General features: G+C 39.7%; 1 protein-coding gene across 1 annotated transcript in view; it reads left to right on the top strand.

The window, feature by feature from the left end:
- Window positions 1-19,111, top strand: part of col2a1b (collagen, type II, alpha 1b) — a 65,357-nt gene that overhangs the window by 24,200 nt on the left and 22,046 nt on the right. Inside the window, exons 17-35 of the mRNA XM_082156365.1 lie at window positions 797-841; window positions 949-1,002; window positions 1,679-1,777; window positions 4,025-4,069; window positions 4,251-4,349; window positions 5,230-5,283; window positions 5,965-6,072; window positions 6,237-6,290; window positions 7,938-8,036; window positions 8,124-8,177; window positions 11,016-11,114; window positions 11,494-11,547; window positions 13,718-13,771; window positions 13,888-13,941; window positions 15,718-15,771; window positions 15,870-15,914; window positions 15,995-16,093; window positions 17,057-17,164; window positions 17,460-17,513. Coding sequence (XP_082012491.1) covers window positions 797-841; window positions 949-1,002; window positions 1,679-1,777; window positions 4,025-4,069; window positions 4,251-4,349; window positions 5,230-5,283; window positions 5,965-6,072; window positions 6,237-6,290; window positions 7,938-8,036; window positions 8,124-8,177; window positions 11,016-11,114; window positions 11,494-11,547; window positions 13,718-13,771; window positions 13,888-13,941; window positions 15,718-15,771; window positions 15,870-15,914; window positions 15,995-16,093; window positions 17,057-17,164; window positions 17,460-17,513 — 1,332 coding nt within the window. The remainder of the gene's footprint in view (window positions 1-796; window positions 842-948; window positions 1,003-1,678; window positions 1,778-4,024; window positions 4,070-4,250; window positions 4,350-5,229; window positions 5,284-5,964; window positions 6,073-6,236; window positions 6,291-7,937; window positions 8,037-8,123; window positions 8,178-11,015; window positions 11,115-11,493; window positions 11,548-13,717; window positions 13,772-13,887; window positions 13,942-15,717; window positions 15,772-15,869; window positions 15,915-15,994; window positions 16,094-17,056; window positions 17,165-17,459; window positions 17,514-19,111) is intronic.

Raw genomic sequence — 19,111 nt, 5'->3', positions numbered from 1 at the left:
AAACTACTTTTTTTGCAGTGTGGTTTGCCGGTTCCCCGTATCCATGTTATTTTCAGACGTGGGAAGTGAGCATAAGTGTTAATTTCATAATCATAAACAACAGTACAGCAACATGATATGCTAAAATGAGTCAAAATATGCAATGATTTTCGAAAATCTGCAATAATTTGAATAGATTAGTCTTTCATTCTCCTCTTGCTGTTGTGTCTTTCTCATTCATAGAGCAGTAAACTGTGAATATATACGCTGTTTTCTGATAATGATAATAATAATATGGTAAACTATATCACCAGCTTGCAAAATAACAGTATGTTAAGCTTCTTATGCTCAGTTCAGGAGATGCTTGTGGAGTGTGTTAGGATGTTGGTTATGAAGTCAAGTCAAGTCAAGTTTATTTGTATAGCACTTTTCACAATACAGATTGTATCAAAGCAGCTTCACAGTATTAAATTAAAATAATACAACAAAGTTTGTTTCAAGAGGAATTTATTGATTGATAAAATTAAATTAAATATCCCCAAAATATCCCCAACTGAGCAAGCCAAAGGCAACAGTGGCAAGGAACCGAAAAACTCCATCAAGTGACCTAATGGTGTCCTAAAACTCCGTCAGGTGACCTAATGGAGAAAAAAAAACCTTGGGAGAACCCAGGCTCAGTCGGGGGCCAGTTCTCCTCTGGCATTTATGAGCTAGAGGCCGGATTGTAGTTTGATCTGTAGGATTATATGAATGCCTGGCTGAAGAGATGCGACTTTAATCTAGTTTTAAAGTGTGTGTTGTGTCTGTGTTTGATCAGGGTGCTCGAGGAAATGATGGTTTACCCGGCGGTGCTGGTCCTCCTGTAGGTTTGAGGCTCCATCATCATCATCATCATCATCATTTGTTGTAGTGTGAGTTTGCTGTAAATGAATGCTCATTTTATTCACCTCACGCTGTTTGTGTTAACAGGGTCCAGTCGGTCCGGCTGGAGCTTCCGGTTTCCCAGGATCCCCCGGGTCTAAGGTTTGACAGCTCTTAATACTTAATTCCTCTTAATTCCTGTCATTATTAATGATGCATTAGTGAGTGTATTGCTACTTTGGTATTTTTATGCATGACGTGTAACCGGCTAAAGATACCAAAAACAGCAGGAATGTTAGATTTAAAGGGGAAAGTCTTGATTGTGTTTTTTTCCGGCTCTACTAGAACAGGTTTTCCTGCTTGAATGTTGATTATTTTCCTCATATTCTCCATTGTTGCGGCTCCTCTCTTCCCAGTCTGTCAGTAACGCTCTGTTTAGTTCCTGTCTCTATGAAGCCCCTCCTTCTGAAAAGCACACTGTGCTCTGATTGGTCGGCTGGAGCAGTGTGTTGTGATTGGTCGAGCGCTTCGAGTGTGTTTGGGAAATGTCCCTCCCCTCACCATAACCGCCAGTTTAACACACTACTAACTCACTCAACCAGGCCCCGCCCCTTTATTCTGCGTATGAATTATTATAATGAGGAATATTGTGACGTGTTCGTTCCCGGAAGAAAACTCAACTTTCCTGCTATTAAGACTATTATTCAAACAACAAATTAAATTTTTTAAATGTTTAAAGACTGAATGAATGCACAGCCCAGGTTCTGGAAATGACCTGTTCTTGAGAAGAGATGAGTGAACAGTGAGTTTGTATCATGTTGTTTCTCCTCTTTCATAGGGAGAAGCAGGACCTACCGGAGCCCGTGGACCCGAAGGAGCTCAAGGACCCCGTGGAGAGTCTGGCATCCCTGGATCTCCGGGACCCTCTGGAATGTCTGTGAGTAAAAAAAGGACTATTATTATGATAGAAAGCTCAGGTCTGGTAGATGAAAGGTTGTCGGTTTTCTCATTGTGGTCTTGAATGAGGCTCACAAACTCAGGTTACTTCAGAGGACTTGAAGTAAGTGTGCCGTCACTACACCGTCCTGCTGTTAACATGTGCGGTGAAATGAATGTGTGATCCTGACAGATGCTGTAGATGAGGCCTTGAATGTGCTCTGAACATTCTGAAACAAGTAACATTTGTAACATCTGTAACATTTAAAAACGTTAGATGAAAGTTCAACTAAAGCCTAGTTCACACTACAGGATTTTAAGCCAGATTTGCAGGTTAACGAGCTCGCCGACAGGTCGGCCTGTAATCGCGTGCACATCTGCGGGTGATCCGCGCTCGCCAGTCTCAATGTGTGAAATACTAAACGACGCATCAAAAACGCTCGCCGACGCCAGACAAATCTCTAGCATGCTAAATATCTGGAGCTGCCGGCCGACTCGATAGCCTGTGGTGTCACGTGACGCGACGAGCAACAGCCAATGAGAGAGCAAGGCATAGGCTGAGGTCACCGAAAGAAAAACAGCAGCAGCAATGGCTTCAAGAACCGTTTGGACCCAAGAAATTGAGCTTTTTCATTCTTAACATGTTTTACTCACCTCCAACCAATCCCCGCTGCCGCGTGTGCTCATCCATCCTTTCACCCATATTCTTTTTTTTCCGGGGTTCTGAACAGATCATTGCGCAAACAACTTGCACCGCCAATTTTGTCCCGGCGTCCATTTTCAAATAGACAACTCCTGTTTCGCGTCATTTCCCATTCCACTCCTCGCGTGTGTTTTCGTGACGCGCCGTGGTTTGGGGACCGGATAGAGTCGTTGTGAGCTCGTGTAGTGTGTGACCCCCTGTTGCAGATCATCTACGCAGTGTCACGTCGTGTTAACACCACAACGACTTCAAGACTCCAGAGCAAGTCATGTAGTCTGAACAGCACAGCGATCTGCGGACGTCTAAAGTTGTGTAGTGTGAACTACGCATCAAGTGTTGCAGGAAAAAAAATAACTATTCGTGGAAGATTTATAGATGATATTAACGTTACTGGAAAAGAGCACGTTGGGAGGACATACCTTTTTGACATAAATGAATGATTTGAAGTGGCAAATGATTTTGAACGTTTAAACAATGTTTGCAGAATGCAATGTTCCCTTAAAAAATATTTTTTCAAACATTTAAAAAATGGACGTTTCAAACATTCAGTGATCATTCGATAATAATGTTTTCATAACTTAATAGACCTTAGTCAGGGTAGCGCCATATTTATTTTCTGACAGAAATGAAAATGAAGCTGTGAGGGACAGAATTACAGTGCGTTCAATGGATTGTGCCGTAGTTTAACAACATACTGATTGTTTAACTGACAAGACGTCTTTCCGGAAAAAAAGAAGAAATTCAGTAGACAAAAGTTGCAAGTTGTGAACTGTACGTGTTTATACAGTGGATGCCATTGTAAAGAGTCTCATTTTCATCCGAGTTAAATGCTATTTAATGTCTATTGGGGGTGTTAGCAAAATCTCCTTAGAAGATATTTCTGGTAGCCGGGTATAACCAGCAGAAACCTTCTGTGGACAGATTTCACTCTGCAGTCTCAATCCTGCATTAAGTTCCTGTTGGATGGTTTAAATGAGAAATGCGTGTCATTGACGTCACCGTTCAGGATAGTTACTGGTGAAGCGTCCGGGATCGTGTGAGTTCCAGTCACTTGTTTTGATGACGTCACTTTCCCACGGGCTTCAGCTTAACAAGACAGCTCGAGCTCAGATGATTGATTCCTCTCATAGCCTGCTCAGCAGTGAAGGAGACTGTCACAACACAAAGAAGACGAAGGTCTTTAATCGACCCACAGAAACAGAGTGAACAGAGAGGAGCTAAATACATGATGACCAGCTGTGATGAATACATGTCCATGATTACCGATTAGTGGCGGGAAAATCAAACATGAAAGCGAATCTAACGGTGAATGAGTTCAGATGAGTGTGACAGATATGCAGCATTAACAGGGAATGTGTGTTAGGTATTTGGAAAAATTATTATATGTTGCTGGACACCTATGATGTTTTATTATTCATTATTTCCTCATTTTTGTCAGAATTATTATAATATTTTTGCTTTCAAGTGGAGCGTAGAGACCAAAGCGCAACTGATGAAAGCGTTAGACGGTAACTCTCTGACTGTGTGCTCTCGCTCAATCCGCAGGGTAACCCTGGTACTGACGGCATCACCGGAGCTAAAGGATCAGGGGTACGTACATGTACATGTGAACTTCCATGTGACTTCGTTATTGGTGAATGAGTTGTTTACTTCTATTGTTCATCTGAGCTTCATTCCTGTTTTGACATGATAAACCGATCACTTGTGTGATCACTTTGAATGACCCAAAGCTACACAATAGATGACATGAGGAGGCTGTTTCTTCCCGTAGGGTGCTCCTGGTATTGCTGGCGCTACTGGTTTCCCAGGCCCTCGTGGTCCTCCGGGACCTCAGGGAGCGACGGGTCCTCTGGGGCCCAAGGGACAGTCTGTGAGTTTCAGTTTTACTTTTCAATTTACTTTTCAATTTTAAATGCAGGCGATCATGACCCTGATATGTGGTTTATTTAGCACTAATGACCAGCTGACATTACTAGCTATGTCCAGTAGAGCTGCACGATTCTGGAGAAACTGAGAATCACTTTTTTTTTTTTTAAATAGAGATCATGATTCTCCCACAATTCTGAAAAGACAACTAAAGTTTCTAGCAAAATGTTAATTAATGCAATCTATTTAAAAATATTTTATTCATTTGATAAAAAAATTAATAAAAAAAATCTCTTGAATGAATGATTCAATGACTCACTCATAAAGACTTCACTTATTTTATTACTGGATGAATCTCTTAAAAGAATGATCCATTAATTGAAGAGATTATTATTTTGACATATTCAAATAGAGATAGCCGATCTTTTAATGAATTATTGGTTTTATAAAAAAAAAAACAGGACCCTTCAAGTGCTGGCTGATATGTCAATATATATTCTAATGAAGATATAAAGGGTCATTCTATAGATTTTTTTACATGTATTATACATGCAGCTTTCAGTGGACAGGACTGTGTGAAGTTGATAGGTTAAAAAATGGAGAGTGGGACATGTTTGATAATGAAGTATTATTCAGAGCACAATGAGTCGTGATCGAGAACGCAGTTCATTACTCGCATGCTGTTTGTGTAGTGTTTTGCACTTGAAATAAACTGTTAGACAAATCCTGTCGTGAGATAAGATTATGGTCACATCACCCACTCCTAGACCCTTCAATCCCAGCATTCAGAGGATCTTCTGGTCTCATCTGATAGTGTTGATCTCAGATCACGAGCTTCATGATTTACAGTAACAGATCTGACCCTGATGTGTGCTTGTCTTCAGGGTGATTCGGGTCTCGCAGGGTTCAAGGGTGAGGCTGGTCCTAAAGGAGAAATTGTAAGTCCTTACATTCACACTAGAAGTCATTCAGTCATATAACTTCATAAATAATAGCTTCATTATATGCAGCACTACAAACAAAGCTGAAATACAAGGACTGAATGGACTGAAAACATAAAGAATGTCAGTAACACTTCAAGCCTTTATGTATGATGCATTATAAAGGTATTCATAATGTACATTATAATGCATTATATCTTTTCATAAACAATTGTAACCAGAGTTAATATGTATTGTAATATGTGCAGATTCCTTGTGATATCTGAAGTTGTTTGTCATGTGTTTTAATGCATTAACAGTGAATAATTAAGTATTATATTATATCTGTGGTTACAATTATTCATGAGAGCATACAATGCATTATAATGTGCAATACAAAGCATAATTAATGCATTCAAATACTTCTATAATGCATTATATATAAAGGCTTTAAGTAAAGTGTTGCCAGGATGTTTACATAAAACAATGTTACATTAAAATAGTACATTTTTTAATATATTTAAATCCTGATTTTGTAGCTGCTATACATAGATGCAAGCAAAAACACATGTGAGAAGTCAGTGTTTAGTGTTTAAACCTTCTTTCAGTGTGTTTATGAGCTGTCTGTCAGAGGATTCAGTGTGTTTTACAGGTCGTCAAATGAAAATGAATGTTTTAAATGAAGTGTGGTTTGTTCAGGGCAGCGCTGGTCTTCAGGGGCTCATCGGCCCCGCCGGAGAGGAGGGCAAGCGAGGACCCAGAGGAGAGCCTGGTGCAGCTGGACCCGTCGGCCCGCATGGAGAGAGAGTGAGACATGTTCCCTCATATCACATAACTTCATCTGCTCCTCTCGAGTCGTGTATAACATTAACACGTGACCCATACGTGCATTGTGTCTCTAGCTCCTGTAGATGAAGCATTGCACTGCATTCTGTAAATAACATTCATCATTGATAAGATGTTTTCTGCAGGGTGCTCCTGGCAATCGAGGTTTTCCTGGACAAGACGGTCTGGCTGGTCCGAAGGTGAGATCCATGCTCAAAATGCAAAAAACAATAAACCCTTACTAGAATGTTATGCTATGTAACAGTAGTGGTAAATTGAACAAAGCCTTGGTCGACTAGTAGTCGTTCGTTTAAGCCATTAGTCGACTAGTCACGATGTTCCACATTACAGAGAAATACTAAACCATAATAGTGAACCTTGAAAATACAATTTAAGCGCTCAATTGTACGCATAAAGCGCACACAAAAGAATTGATTATGAATGTTTTAGTACAAACAGGAAGGAGACTGTCTGGGCATTTTAATAATTTCCCTAGTGATAAAAAACTATGCCAAAATATATTTAAAATACACTATAAATCCATTAACATATTTTTGACATATTGCTTGAGACTTAATGATATAAATATTAAAATATCTTCTTTATTGCACTATGCACATTTCTTAATATTAAGCCTAAAATGTGTTGAATTTCAGTATTAGTAAGGATAGTATGATCACTGTATAATTTATATGTAAGATATTTAAAGTGTACCTAAAGTTTACTCTCAATAGTTTCACTTCAGCACAACTAAATATACTTCAGTGTATCTTTAGTTGGACCTCAGCACTATTTCTGGATAACTAATGTACATGAAGTACTAAATTAGTTGTTCCAATTTAGCAGACTTTAAGTATACCAGTTTAGTATACCAAAAGTACAATTGCAGGGTATTTATATTAAGTACATAAATATGTGAAAGTATTTGTAGTATACTTAGCATAAAATAAATGTATTTGTAATATATTTTAGTGTATTTATTTTGACTAGGGTTATTAATAACCTAGTGTTTTCTGCAAACTCTCATCTCACAGTATAGCGGATGCGTCTATAGAGAGAGATGCACGTTAAGTTAAACGTTATACTCGTTTAGCTTTCAAACACACACTTGGATATGTGCCTAATAATAGTGCACATTTATCTAGGTTAATGTTAACGTAACATAATTACCACATGGACCAGATGTCTTAAAGTCCCCCTGTGGTGAAAATCCAGCTTTTAATGTTGTTTATGTGTCTATGTGGTGTTTTTAATCTGCTTTAAGACAAACCATGTGTAAATTCATAAGTCGACAGCATTGCTGAGTATTTCCTCCTTAAAACTGCAGTGAACCAAAGACAGTCTCAAACACACGCTTTGAAATCGCTGGTGTTTCTGACGTCACAAACTACCTTGTAACCAATCAGATCAACGTGTGATCGTCAACCAGTGGAAATGTTCAAAGAAAAAAAAACGTTTAAATGTGTCATTTTGGTGATCAAAGATGAGTTTTAAGGGATAAAATGATTGACCACAGGAGGACTTTATCGATCTGTCCATCACGGACTGCGTGACTTCACCTCTTACTTTTTTCTGCGTCTGACTAATTAAAATTTCGTCGACTAAGCCTCTTCTCGTCGACTAACGTTTTGTCAACTTATACGGGTCAGCCCTAGTGACTAAACTCAAAATGTGTCTGATATTGTTCTTTGGGAATGTAGCAGACACAGCTCCGTGTCCGTCAGTAAAGATTGCACTTTTACATCGGAAACCAAACTATGACTTAGCAAATGGTTATGAAGATCATATCAGGTTTTACTTGACTGCAGCATGTATTCAGTGTCTGTCATTCTCCGTGTGTGTTGCAGGGCGCTCCGGGTGAGCGTGGACCTGCGGGAGGATCGGGGCCCAAGGGAGCCAGCGGAGACCCTGGACGGCCTGGAGAACCGGGTCTGCCTGGTGCACGGGTACATCAGTCCATCGCTCTGCACTGCCGACAGATCTGATACTGATCATACATGTTTGTCATAATCACGGGCATTCTCCTTTCACAGGGTCTGACGGGACGTCCGGGTGATGCCGGTCCACAGGGCAAAGTCGGTCCATCTGTGAGTAGACACAGCCAATATTTTGACTATATAACCTTATATATATTTAGCCTAACTTAGGTATAGGAACTACAGCATATGAAAAAGCATTAGCGTTTGCCGTGTGGTCAATGCTCAGTGTCGCTAGCTGAGCAGAAATACATAATCATGTTTCTCTTGGTCCCTTCAAAGTCGTGTTGGATTTTATCTTTAGTGTAAAGGTTAAGAGTTAGTTCGTGGAGTAAATATAGGCTATAATCGGTGTGTGCACATGAACAATAACGTCACTGGTAGTTCCTATAGTGCTGGTTTAGGCCCGACTCTGAAAAGGAGTTGCTAGAACTAAAATCGGTCCCCGTTCCTGCGGTGCGAACACGCCAAAAGCTGGCACTTCTGCCAATAGTTATAGGAACTATGAAAAGGTTCCTTTGGCGCGAAAGCCCCTTATGATTAATAGTGAACCTTCCCATCACAAAGACATTATTTAGTGAAGAAAATCAATTAATATTGCGCTTTAGATATCGAATTGTAACACTCTGCTAAATTGTACTCAAATTACAAGGGGTACTGATCTAATGTATTAAAAAAATGAAAAAACAGTGTATATAAATATAACAGATATGTATTTACACAAACAACATTGGACTAAAATAAGACTTTATATACTGTATATATTAGGGGTGTAACGGTACACAAACATGACGGTTCGTTTCTTACCTCGGTATTGAAGTCACGGTTCGGTACGGGTTCAGTATCTTTTTAGATATAATAAACTTTATTTATGAATAAATAAATAAAAAGTTCTTTAAATTGCACATAAGGCAGGTTTTGTAACTTCTAAATCTAATTATAAAGTAAATTTTTTACTCCAATTCATTTTTGAAAGACAATCATTTACGCAGTGGCTGTCATAACTTGTTTTAACATACATTTTTAACAAATTTATTTAAACATACTTTAAATAATCAAGACATTACTCACAGGTTAAGTAAATATAATTTGAATCGGCTAATATAGTGCATATACGAAAGGATTCTCTCTAGAGTTCATTTCTCTAGTGAACTACTAGTGTCTAGTGGCACTAAATGCCTGAGGTAAGTGTAATGCTTCGTGAGATATTATTCTCAAGCTGTTTTATTGATCGTTCCGCAGTTGAAACACTGTTTGAGAGATGTTAACAAACCGATCGTTCGTCTCTTCTTCTTCTGAGCTTTTGAAACAGCATTGCGCCCCCTTCTGGATTGAAGTGTGAATCGCCTGTGACTGAATGTATTCATGCACCGAACCGTGACGTCTGTACCGTACGGTTCGGGACGAATACATGTACCATTACTCCCCTAATATATATATCATATATAGCGTCCCCTTTGCAGTCAGACGTGCGCCCTCAATAGACCTTATTCAGAGCAGCGCCATCACATGTTTTCAATGGCATTTGGTCTAAAAAGCTGTATAAAGCTCTTAGATCACTTAGGCCTATAATGTTTCACAGCTCATATTGTCACATTGTCATATTTACAAAACCACATTAAATAACAGTACAAGCGATGCATGTCTATCCCTCACAGCCTCGCTTTCATTCCCTTTAAAAATCTAATATGGCGCTGCTGTGAATAAGGTCTATGCACACTTTTGCGGAAAGTCAAAGAGGCAAGACCAAGGCTGCGTTCCAGTCCACTTTTAGACACGCACTTGCGAACTTCCCTAAGCACTTCCCCTCAGGGGAATCCCTGCCGCCATTTTTAAGTGCGTTCCACTTCGTGAAGTGGACGAGGGAAGTTTATGTGGACAGACCCTTGTTCCCTCGATTTTGACAGAGGGAGCGAGTCTACTTCACATGTACACTTCAGGCACCTATATGTCCCACAATGCAGTACGATTGTGACGTCACCACAGATCTCATCTAATCACCACCACAACAAACAACTCTATGATATATTAATTATAATTTTTTTAATTAAAACAACCCAAACACACCTATATACATTTGGATGTTGCATTAAACAAATTCTTTAAGGGAAAACTAAATTAAATAATAAATCAACTCCACAGCTGCTTCCAAGTGATCAAGGGCTTAGGACGTACATCCGAGTGAACGAGATGGAGGGAAGTTAGTGAGTGAAGGGCATGACAATTTTGGACTGGAACGCAGCACATGAGTGCTTATGAAGTGTGTCATTTGGGACAGGGCCTTAGAGAGGAGTGAAGAATCTTACTTAAGATCTTACAGGAAACCTACTTCCTGTCATGTGATCTCTCACATGACAAGAAGTCTCAAAAAGGTGTGTCCAAATTTGCATACTAGTCTACATTTTGTAGAGTAAATAGTGCCAATAAGAAAAAGTGCACTTGAAATGCCCGAATGGTGCACCTCAATGAACTGAAAAACATGTGTAATGTTGGAGACTCATCGGTCGCAGCTTTAGATGTTTATTGGACGGGGGACGGGCTGAATAAATAACCTTATGAAGTTCATACACCACACAGTAAAGGACATGGCAGAAGTGCATAGTGTTTCATTTGGAACACAACTGTACTTTTTAAAGACAAACACACACATGCTATAATCTGAGCTGTAGTAATGTGCTTGGATCCTTTTTTTATAATTTAATTTTTTTTATTGTAGGAATACATACAGAAATTAAACAAAATACACATATCGACAAAAAATAAAACGAAACACAGACAAACAACAATATAAGGACAGACAAACAAAAAAACTAAACAAACAAAAAAAAGGTAGAGAAAAGAAAGACCTTATAAATTGAAATATTTGTCCTTTGGGGGTGTTGAGTGTTTTAGGGTGTTCAGTAATGAAACATGTGTTCTGAATAACGGAGTTGTTCTGTCGGGATGTAGGGCGCTGCGGGCGAGGACGGTCGGCCGGGACCCCCGGGGCCTCAGGGTGTTCGTGGCCAGCCGGGAGTGATGGGATTCCCTGGACCCAAGGGTGGCAATGTAAACATGAACACTCTTATCTATACACGTCTGTTTGATTTGTGTGCATTATGGAAAATGTGCATTACGCTAAACACTTTTTGGTAACACTTATTTTACAGTGTCCTTGTTACATATGTTACATGTACTTACCATAGTAATAACAGTAAATTGTGCAAAATTACATGCAACTAACCCTCAACCAAACCCTAATCCTACCCTAACCCTATAGTAAGTGCATGTAGTTAATTAATATTACTCAGCACTTAAATATGTAATTCCACTGTAACAACGACACCTTAAAATAAAGTGTAACCCACTTTTTATTGTTGAAAACATATAGTGCTCTGAATCTTAAAGCGTAAAGCAGTTTATATCAGGCATGTTTCTCTCTCTGCAGGGTGAGGCTGGGAAGGCCGGAGAGAAGGGACTCGCTGGAGCTCCGGGTTTGCGTGTAAGTTTTGCTGTCCGATATCCTCAACTCATCCACACTGCTCAACAAAGTGGAAGCGGAACAGCTTGACTGATCTTCAGGCCGACTGAGCGCTGGTCCTTCTCATTAGCGGCGCTGAGCTCTCTTGGCAGCGTTTCTTAGCAATTTCAGTCTCTCAGAGCTAAAACGGTCATGTGCTTTTAGGAAAACTGGACATTTGGATGCATTTCAGTGACTCTCATATATATTTCAGTCAACATCACTAAACATAGATTTGGGTAAATGGTAATTTACGAAGGGAAAAATAGTAAATGTGATATTATCAAGAAACATGCCGTTTCCAAAACTAGCTGTTATTTCCAAGCTTTATGGTCGTGTGCACATGATGGACCATGTAGAGTGAGATTCTCACGTGGATGTTTCTTCACGAGACTTGCACAAAATGCATTCAATGACTTCCTTCAAATTACATGAATTATTTACTCACACAAACATCAGCAAAACTATGATCCTACTGGACAATCTGCATGTTTACATGTTCTTTTCAAAACTGTTAAACTATAAGTTCAAAACCTGACCTAATACAAAACTGAATAAGACAGCAATTTTCTATATTCTGAATCTGAAATGCTATCAGAACAATTGGATGTAGCTGAACACACACGTGTGTTACAGCTTTTTACAATCACTACGACCCATTTCTCAAAAGCAGTTCATTTCACATTCAGAATGCACTTTAACTACCAAAACCCTTCATTCATGTCTCAAATCAACTCGTTCTTCCAGAACACTAGCAAAGGTTTCACCCGACAACGACCTCAAAAACACCAACAACACTTTATACAAATTTTCTTTTGTAAAATGTCTTTACAAAACAAGAATGACACTCTCTCCTGTTTATTATCCACCAGTTTGTTACATGGTCCATGTTTATATTACAGTACAAACTTACCGTATTCCTAAATGGTTCCCCTTTTCCAGTAGATCGTAATGAAACTGATAGACTAACTCCTGTGTGTGTTCAGCTACTGTACATCTAATTGTGTTGATAGTATTTCATTTTAAGATCCAGAATATATTTCATTATGGTATTACTGTAGAAATGTAGCAAATTCCGGTCTTATTCATTATTGTATTATGTTATGTTTTGAAACGAGCATGTGACATGAAAATTGTCCTGTAGGTTCAGAGTTTTGCTGGTGTTTGTGTCGAAGTGAGAAAAAAAATCATGTAATTTGAAAGATCCCAGCATTCAGCAAGCAATTCTGCATTTAAAAGACGTCTAATAGCCGTCCAAACACAGCCGTGATGTCTGGATAAAACAAGGAGAATTTGGGCTGTCAAATATTTAATAGACGTCTAAACCATCGCCTGAGAATAGACTAGTCATCAATTAGACAACAAAGAAATGAAATGAGTGAAGAAATGAAACCAAACAACTTGTAATCACTGTTGACTTTGCTTTCATACATCTCATCTCGCAAGTTATTTTGGCAAAAACGACATGTAACCAAATTCAAGGTTATTTTGGCTAGAAGTGTGTTCCTCATAGACAGACTATATGGGGTCTATAGTTAACCTAGACGGAGAAATGACGGCTATTGCTTGCTGAGATATTGTCATTGAGTACATTTTGTACAAAAGCAGTGATAAATGATGCTCAGTTGTGAAGAGTTTTGAAAAAGTGACCCAAGTATTGACATTATAAAACAAAAATCTGTAATAGCAGGTGTAAACTGCCTAAAGCTGTTAGCTGTTACTTGCTAACGGAAGTGACGTCGGTGTCCGGGTTAGCGTTAGCGTTAGCATTAGCCGTCTGGCAAGTGTTATTTAAATAAACTCCTGATGTACTTACAAACTTTCCAATGCCTGGTTTTATGAGTACAGAACCTATTTGTACTCCTGTAGAAGTTTGGTACCATTCTGGGCATTATTAGTGGGGTAATTTACCAGATACAACATAGGATCCATTAGCGCCTGCAGTAAACCATCCAGCTGATATCTCTAAATAAGCTCTAACTTTAGAGCTTGGGTTGGCTCGAGGTCATGGTGCAAAGGACCCTAGGTTGATTTTACTCCAAACCATCCCTTTAAGAAACTAGAAGAGTTTGTCAGCAAATATGACGCACCCTTTCACACCTCAGCTTCACATCATTCAGCGCTGTAGTGACGAATGTCTTGTCCTCTGCAGGGTCTGCCTGGTAAAGACGGAGAGACGGGCGCCGCTGGACCCCCTGGACCTGCTGTGAGTGTGTCTCTCTCTCTCTGTGTGTGTGTGTGTGTGTGTGTGTGTGTGTGTCCACGTCACGTGCTAATGCAAGATTAAGCAGAATGAGCGCTGAGATGATGTGATGTTCACAGGGTCCTGCAGGAGAGAGAGGAGAGCAGGGTCAACCAGGACCATCGGGCTTCCAGGTGAGTGTGTGAACGCTGCAGATCACTGTTGCTGTGCTTTATATTAGAGCTGCACGATTCTGGATAAACTGAACATCATGATTTATTTGTTTATAATAGAGATCACAATTCTCTTCTTTAAAAAAAAAAAAAAAAAAAAACGGTTCGAATGAATGATTCAATGACTTACTCAGAAAGATTTCACTTGTTTCATTACTGGATGAATCAGCATCGTTGAACGAATCTCTTGAATGAATGATTCAATGACTCACTCAGAAAGACTTCTCTTGTTTCATTACTGGATGAATCAGCGTTTTTAAATGAATCACTTGAGTGAATGATTCAATGACTCATAAAGACTTCACTTGTTTCATTACTGGATGAGTCAGTGTTTTTAAACGAATCTCTTGAGTGAATGATTGAATGACTCACTCATAAAGACTTCACTTGTTTCATTACTGGATGAGTCAGTGTTTTTAAACGAATCTCTTGAGTGAATGATTGAATGACTCACTCATAAAGACTTCACTTGTTTCATCAAGTGAATCACTACCGTAGACATCAGTGTTTATAACTGAACTATAAACTTTTATCTCAGTACTTCTGTGATAATCTGAGCAATTGTAAGACAGAATCAATGATACTGTGTGTTGAAAAGACTGTTTGTGGAGCTGTTTAATGCCTAAACATGACAACTGCTCTCTCTGGATCAAAACACAGATCTGAACGTTCGCTTAATTTTCACTTTAATAGACATAGAGCTGAATCGCTGTCATTTAAATAAGATTGCGTGGGTCTTTGAGTTGAGATTGCAATCTTTTAATGATTAATTGTGCAGCTGTAGTATGGTGACATGTAACATATCTAGTTTAAGTCAAGTTAAATGCATTAACATCGTTGAATCAACTTAAATTAATTACTTTATACTAACAAAATGCATTTGTATGGGATAAATCAGGTAGAAATAGCTCTTTAAGCTAACAGTTGCAGGTTTCTACTTACACTTTACAGTGTTAAATTGTAAAAAGTAATTGTATTTATATGATATTATAAATATGATATGAATTAAATGTAAAATAAATGTAATTACAGAAATTAATTAAATCTGTAAATACATGCTGGTGTTGTTTTTTTTTTTATATAAGTACAATGTAAAAATGTAAATGTAAAATTGCATTGTCTCAAATAATTAAAGTGTAACTTTATTTCGATAGTCCACTTTAGATGTTCTACGGTTACACTTTATTTGAAGGAGTCATTGTTACAGTGTAATTATACATTCAAGAACTGAGTAATATTAATTAACTGCATGTATTTACTACAGGGTTAGGGTAGGATTAGGTTTGTTGCAGGGTTAGTTGCATGTAATAATGCATAATTTATAGTTATTAATATAGTAACTACATTCAACATGTAAGAAGGACACTAAAATAAAGTGTGGTAACACTTTATTTTACAGTGTCCTTGTTACATATGTTACATGTACTTTCCATAGTAATATCATTAAATTATGTATAATTACATGCAACTAACCCTACAACCCAATTTTAATCCTACCGTAACCCTATAGTAAGTACATGCAGTTAATTAATATTACTCAGTACTTAAATATATAATTACACTGTAACAATGACTCCTTCAAATAAAGTGTAACCTAAAGGGTTACCCATTCTACTAACTATAAGTAACTACTTGTCAACTAGCAGTCATTAGAGTATTAGTAGAGTTTGGATATGGTTATATTTGTTAAGAGAGCATAACAGATCAGAAAACGTCTGATGTTTGTGATGTTCATAGGGTCTGCCCGGACCCCCCGGTCCCCCTGGTGAAGGAGGGAAACCCGGTGATCAGGTAAGAGTTTCTGAATCCCACGAGGAATCTTTACTTGTTTTTCTGTTGGCCACACATAGATGTGTAATAAAGCTGTGTGTGTGTCTTTGCTCATCCAGGGTGTTCCAGGAGAAGCTGGAGCCGCAGGGGTCACTGGACCCCGAGTGAGTCTCAAACCCTCGCTTTCTCTTTGCTTTGTAAGTACGTTGTATTCCGTGTGTTAAAGTTCCCTTGTCCTGCTCAGGGTGAGCGTGGTTTCCCAGGAGAGAGAGGAGGTGCGGGGCCGCAGGGCCTCCAGGGGCCTCGAGGTTTACCAGGAACTCCAGGAACCGACGGACCCAAGGTAAGCGGATCAATCAGAGATTACCATCAAAAACCAATGATTTCTTCTTCTAGAGTGTGTCAACCTAAGCATTACAATGTCATAATGACTGTGGCTTAAACCTGTTCGGGAGTATATGTGTGGATGCGTAAGGTTTTGTTCGTTGATTATGTGCATACACTTGATATCTGGTCAAAATTTCTAAACTGATAAAGGGTTAGTTCACTCAAAAATGAAAGTTCTGTCAGTGATTTCTCTCCCTCAAGTTGTTCAACCCCGTAAGACTTTCGTTCATCTTCAGAACACAAATGAAGATATTTTTGATTATACTTATACGGCGAGAATACTTTTTGTGCGAAAAAACAAACAAAAAGGCAGACTTTATTCACCTCTTGATTTTCTTCTGTGTTCCTCTGAGTGAGTTCACGTAGTGTAACAGCGCAGCGCTTCTGGGTTGTACGTCAGAACGGAGGCTCACTATTGGCCGATGCTGGTCATGTGTGTGATGCGTGTGAAGCTGGCCAATAGTGAGCCTCCGTTCTGATGTACAACCCAGAAGCGCTGCACTGTTACACTACGTTACACACTAAGTCTTGCGGGGTTGGAACAATATGACATTTACATTTACATTTACATTTAGTCATTTAGCAGACGCCTTTGTCCAAAGCGACTTACAAATTAGGACAAAATTCAGCGAGTCATCATAAAGAGGCAAAAGCAACAACAACGCAAGAAGTGCTCAAAATACGAAGTTCAGGTATTATTCAGAGTAGCATAAGCCTGATATATATGAGGGTGAGTAACTGACAGAATATATATATAAGGGGGAATATATTTTCACTATTCTCCTGAATCTGTATCCTGGTATTATTGTAAAAGTTCAATAAACAGATAAATTCCCTCCTGACTGGTTTCTGTGCAGTGAAGCAGCGTTCACTGTGTGCATGGCTCTAACTGTGTGTGTGTGTGTGTGTGTGTGTGCAGGGTGGCGTCGGTCCGGCAGGAACTCCTGGAGCTCAGGGCCCTCCGGGATTACAGGGGATGCCTGGAGAGAGAGGGACCTCTGGGATTCCTGGACCAAAGGGGGACAGAGTGAGTGCAACAACTAAACATCTCTGAGATTTATTCAGATCCGCTCTCTGTGAGAACGGCTTGATTAGGATAGTTCTTCTGCACATAGACTGGTGTGTGTGTGTGTGTGTGTGTGTGTGTGTGTGTGTGTGTGTGTGTGTGTGTGTGTGTGTGTGTGTGTGTGTAGAAAACGGTTCTTGGTTTATGTAGTTAATGGTAGATAGGAAGGAATGGTTTAATAACCAATTGAAAACATTTGTAATAAAGGTGCTGTAATAGATATCAGTTATAAGATATGACTGTGTGTGTGTCACAGGGGGATAACGGTGAGAAAGGACCTGAAGGAGCTCCTGGGAAAGACGGCGCAAGAGTAAGATGATCAATCGTCTCCTTCCTCCAATAGATACTAACATTTTCAGAACTTTTGATATTCCCTTTGTGTTGATTTTTTTTTACATTTGTGGTTGGGTGTTGCTTTTCAAGCACAGATGAAAGTACTAACATCTAGTGAGTGTGTGAGTGAGTGTGTGTGTGAGTGTGTGTGTGAGTGAGTGTGTGAGTGAGTGTGTGAGTGAGTGTGTGAGTGTGTGTGAGTGAGTGTGTGAGTGTGTGTGAGTGAGTGTGTGAGTGAGTGTGTGAGTGTGTGTGAGTAAGTGTGAGTGAGTGAGTGTGAGTGTGTAAGTTAGTGAATGTGTGTGTGTGTGTGTGAGTGAGTGAGTGAGTGAGTGAATGTGAGGTGTGTGAGTGAGTTAATGAGTGAGTGTGCGAGTGTGTGAGTGAGTGTGTGAGTGATTGTGTGTGTGTGTGTGTGTGTGTGTGTGTGTGTGAGTGAGTGAGAGTGAGTGAGTGTTTGAGAGTGAGTGTGTGTGAGAGTGTATGAGTGTGTGTGTGTGTGTGTGTGTGTGTGTGAGTGAGTGAGAGTGAGAGTGAGTGAGTGAGTGTATGAGTGTGTGTGTGAGTGAGTGAGAGTGAGAGTGAGAGTGAGAGTGAGAGTGAGTGAGTGAGTGTATGAGTGAGTGAGTGTGCAAGAGTGTGAGTGTGTGTGTATGTGTGAGTGAGTGAGCGAGTGTGCGAGAGTGTGAGTGTGTGTGCGAGTGAGCATATGAGTGAATGTGAGTGTGTATATGAGTGTATGCGTGTATGTGTGTGTGAGTGTGAGTGAGTGAGTGTGTGTGTGTGTGAGTGAGTGAGTGAGTGAGTGAGTGTATGAGTGAGTGTGTGTGAGTGTGTGTGAGTGAGTGTGAGTGTGAGTGAGTGTGTGAGTGAGTGTGTGAGTGTGTGAGTGAGTGTGTGTGTGAGTGAGTGTAAGTGTGAGTGTGTGTGAGTGTGTGAGTGAGTGTATGAGTGAGTGTGTGTGAGTGTGTGTGTGTGTGTGTGTGTGAGTGAGTGTGAGTGTGAGTGAGTGTGTGAGTGAGTGTGTGTGAGTGTGTGAGTGAGTGTGTGTGTGAGTGAGTGTAAGTGTGAGTGTGTGTGAGTGTGTGAGTGAGTGTATGAGTGAGTGTGTGTGAGTGTGTGTGTGTGTGAGTGAGTGAGTGTGAGTGTGAGTGTGTGAGTGTGAGTGAGTGTGTGAGTGAGTGTGTGAGTGAGTGTGTGAGTGAGTGAGTGTGAGTGAGTGTGTGAGTGTGAGTGTGTGTGAGTGAGTGTGTGAGTGAGTGTGAGTGAGTGTGTGAGTGAGTGAGTGAGTGTGAGTGTGTGTGAGTGAGTGAGTGTGAGTGAGTGAGTGTGAGTGAGTGTGTGTGTGTGAGTGAGTGAGTGTGTGTGAGTGTGTGAGTGAGTGTGTGTGAGTGTGAGTGAATTTCAACGCACAGTGCTTTTGTGTGAAGATTCAGTTCTATTTCGCGCCTTTTTGCGCTTTTAATATAATTTTTTTAATATCATTCTCATCATTCATCCATGCTTCGTTATTAATAACTTCAAATAAAATCGTCCACTGAAATCTGCGTGGATTATCATAAATACGACACATTT

The sequence above is a fragment of the Leuciscus leuciscus genome (assembly GCF_965113295.1).
Source record: "Leuciscus leuciscus genome assembly, chromosome: 23".
In the NCBI taxonomy this organism is placed as follows: domain Eukaryota; kingdom Metazoa; phylum Chordata; class Actinopteri; order Cypriniformes; family Leuciscidae; genus Leuciscus; species Leuciscus leuciscus.
The sequence above is the reverse complement of the archived record's forward strand: the minus strand, read 5'-3'. Positions and strand labels throughout refer to the sequence as shown.